This window comes from Sinocyclocheilus grahami, unplaced genomic scaffold, assembly GCF_001515645.1.
Source record: "Sinocyclocheilus grahami isolate Dianchi unplaced genomic scaffold, SAMN03320097.WGS_v1.1 scaffold433.1, whole genome shotgun sequence".
NCBI classification, from domain to species: Eukaryota; Metazoa; Chordata; class Actinopteri; order Cypriniformes; family Cyprinidae; genus Sinocyclocheilus; species Sinocyclocheilus grahami.
The window spans coordinates 698485-702491 of NW_015505612.1; the positions used below are offsets into that span (position 1 = coordinate 698485).

At 34.5% G+C, this 4007-nt stretch overlaps 1 protein-coding gene across 1 annotated transcript in view; it reads left to right on the top strand.

Annotated features, from left to right (window-relative positions):
- The first annotated feature begins 1094 nt into the window (after positions 1 to 1094).
- Positions 1095 to 4007, top strand: part of LOC107551782 (phosphorylase b kinase regulatory subunit alpha, liver isoform-like) — a 22137-nt gene continuing 19224 nt past the window's right edge. Inside the window, exons 1-3 of the mRNA XM_016233508.1 lie at positions 1095 to 1710; positions 2965 to 3123; positions 3912 to 3959. Coding sequence (XP_016088994.1) covers positions 1633 to 1710; positions 2965 to 3123; positions 3912 to 3959 — 285 coding nt within the window. The 5' untranslated portion in view covers positions 1095 to 1632. The remainder of the gene's footprint in view (positions 1711 to 2964; positions 3124 to 3911; positions 3960 to 4007) is intronic.

Sequence of the window (4007 nt, forward strand, 5' to 3'; positions counted from 1 at the left end):
CTGAGGTGTCTGTGGTTTTTGTTATTGAAACTCGGAGTCTCTGAACATTGAAGAAAATATACAGACCAGAAATGTGTGGCACTTTTGTTGTGAGTGTCAAGTTATAAGTATATTTACTGAACAGTTGAACAGTGTTGATGAAACTGTTTCTTTAACCCCTTAACTGTGGACGTTTGGCGCTTTTTTGTTGTTGTCTTTTTTCTCTATCAAATCTTTTATCAATCATCATAAATCATATATCATTGAAAGCTTAGAAGCCCAAGATTCATCCTGTGAAAACCATTTCGAAATCAGACATTGCGTTACCATGGAAATGGTACTTAAAAATCTTTTGGCGGTCTCCTCCCCCTTAGTGGGCGGTGTCAAGTGTCATATTACAAAATGAATTACGGTCTTTTAAAATCAAAACTTTTTATAATCTTGACAAAAAACATATCATTGGAAAGGTCTGAGTCTCAGGATTATTTTGAGATAGAAGCAATATTAACAGAGAAATCTAGACATTTGAGACAGAAAAATGCATTAAAAAAAATTAAATGGAGTTTGGATGGCACCCGGTGGCTGTTTGTGGTATAACGCCCTAAATAAAATCTCAACTTCAAATTTGGAACATAACTTATTTAGACATAAGTAAAATATTATTTTACATAGTAAAATATTTATTATATATAAAATAAAATTAATATAGTGCATTTTCTTTACAGTAAATTTAAACTACTATAACTTTTTGATACTTAAATATTTTGAAAAAATTCCACTTTTGCGATAATTTGCTGATTTTCTTCTTTAAAAAGAGACCAACCTTATGTCTGTAAGTGTTCATAAATTACAACAATTTAAGTTTGGATAGTGCACCTGCATGCCTATTTAAAAAAATGGGGGGGGGTGACAGTTAAAGGGTTAAACGCACATGGCCCAGGCTAACATCACACTGGCCTCATAAAACTAGAGAAACTTTACTTTTAGCTTTCAGTGTCAATGTCCTCCTCACTGTGTTTTAATGCACTCACCGTGAACCAATGAAAAGACGAGCTTCTACATAAAAACAAATCGCGTTTGGTCCAGAGCGCACACCGTAGGCATACCCCAATGACAAACGGATAACCTAAACGGACTCTTTAATTAACGTTTATTTAAGGTCTTGGTAGCGCTTAGCACGAGGAATAGGTTTGAATGGTTAGAAAATACATTCACAACCTAAACAAGCTCTTAAGAAAAGAAATGCTTCTTTAAAATAGCTATAAATCTTCCATCTGTCCCTGGATGCTGGCGAAAGGCATACTGAACTTCCGGGTTTTCCTGTCACTCAAACAGCCGTTCGTCATCATGTGGGCGGGCTCACGTTTGCTGTCAACATCGGAATTCATGCGGGATGTGCGATACTTTATTAACATGCAGAGCTTTAATGCTGTTTGTGTGGTGGGCTTGTTTATTTTAATCGTTTTTATTATGGACTAAATGGATGGACAACACCGCGGACATGACTTGGCTAGTCTTTACGACTCACTGATAAGCTACTACAGTAAAGATCTGATTGCATGCTCTCCTCTTCCTCTAATCGACCAGGAAGCAGAAGGTTTTCTCTTTCATATCTTCTTAAATTCCATGTCAGGATCATAAATAGATGACAGCATGAGGAGCCGCAGTAATTCAGGAGTGAGGTTGGATGGATTTGCCAGACTTGTCCAAGAAACAATATTATGCCACCAGGTTTGTTCAAAATATGACTGAGAATTCTATTTTATTCTATTATAGTCTAGTCTAGTCTAGTGTGTTATATATATGCTGTTCTCTTCTACTCTAGTCTTTTCTGTTCTGTTCGATTACATATTCTGTTCTATATAATGTATTATTCTGTTCAGTTTTGCTATGTTACTCCCTACTATTCTATTTTACTCCATTGTTCTAATCTATATTATATATGTTATTGAATATATTCTGATTTATTCTAATAATTCTATAATCTGATCTATTTCAATTCTAGAATAGAGTTGTGTTCTGCAGTACTCTCAGTATATATACAATCAGTATCGTTTCTAATGTCTAACTGAATTATTAATTAAAAAAACAGTCCTGTCTAGTTTCTTGTGGTTGAGATTTGATTCTTCTGCACCATTGGGGCCATTCTGACAGGAGGAATCTAAAAATAAATAAGGCTTGAACAAAGGTCACCTTTAAATAACCTATGAGTGAGGAAAATATTTGTATTATCTGTTGCATGTGAATTTCTTTAAAGCAGAGCTGATGCTTTATGCACAAGGCACAACACAAGAAACTGTATAAATTAAGCTTTAGCGTTAGTTCTGGCAGGTCACGTGAGTCAAGCTTGCATCAGCTGATTCTCAGCTGATCACATCTACCTATAGGAATACGACACCTATCGCGGCATTCCTATATAAGCTGTATTCAGTATTATTCAGCAGCTTTTCAGCTTGCTTCGGAGCAAATTACCCTCCTCCATCCCCAGCTCCACCTTTTGCCACAGTCAGGACTTAGCTTTCTGATATTCCTTGCTAATCAGACTCCTTTATCTTGAATAAAGTGTTACACTTAAATATCATTGAGTACATTAATGATATCTGCCTTGTTCTGTTCTGTTAACCCTGGGGGGGTTATTATTGCTGCTCTCCCTGCTCATTCATGACAGGCTGCATGGATGGGCAGGGAGGTTTTTGCCCAGAACAGAACCATACCGCCAAACCAAACTATGCTAAGTATCTATCATTTTGACGATAGTGGTCCTGACAGAAGTAATAATAAGTGATCAACATAGCTATGTTGGATTTTTATTTATTGAATGATTTAACTTTTTTTTTCAGCAGGTATCTAGTTTTTAAAAATGTAAAACATAAAATAAAATGCTCTGAAAATTTGCGTAAATCAGATGGAGCTTGTATTTCTAAAAATAAAGTAAATTCAGTAAACTAAGTCACTAATAAAGATGGGTTTGTCCTCTCCATATAGAATCCAGTGACTGGTCTACTGCCAGCTAGCGAGCAGCAGAAGGATGCCTGGGTCAGAGATAATGTTTACAGCATCTTGGCAGTGTGGGGGCTCGGAATGGCTTACCGCAAGAATGCAGACCGTGATGAGGACAAAGCCAAAGCTTACGAGCTTGAACAGGTGACTGGAACTTCAATGCATGACCAGCTGTTCTGGCATTGTTCAGTAGTACATTGTTATTGAGTACTGTAACAGGTTGTTGGATAACTACTCATACCAAAGACTGTAACAGCTGCCATGAAACTGTTACATATATATATATATATATATATATACACAATCGTTCAAAGGTTTGAGGTCAGTAAGATTTTTCAATGTTTTTGAAAGAAGTCTCTTATGCTCACCAAGTATGCATTTATTTAGTCAAAATACAGTATAAGCAGTAATGTTGTGAAATATTATTATTTAACTTTTTTCTATTTGAATACATTTTAAAATGTCATTTATTCCTGTGATGAAAGCTGAGTTTTCAGCAGCCATCATTCTATTATTTCAATTTGGTGTTAAAAAAATATTTATTCATCAATGTTGAAAACTGTTGTGCTGCTTATGCACTGTTCGGGGTCATTTGAAACCCCAAATAACATTTGTTTAAAAAAAAAATATAATAATATGTTTGTGGAAACCATGAAAGTTGAGAAAAAATAAAAAGCCTTTAAATTTACCAACAAAATACAAATATCATTATAAAATGTTTTACTGTAGATTTTGATCAGTTTAATGCGTCCTTGTTGAATAAAAGTATTAATTTCTTTAAATAAATCTAATTATATACAGTATATTATATATAAATAAATATATATATTGTGTAAATATAAGTTTATACAGAATATTGTGCTGCTCTTTTCTTTACAAGATGAAATCAATACTTGTATTATTAACATCATTATGTTTTTTGCTTTTTTCAGAGTGTGGTTAAGCTAATGCAAGGGCTGCTGCAGTGTATGATGAGACAGGTACAGCCTTTAACTCTTTGGTCTCTTTGCTATATAGTTTGCTTTATA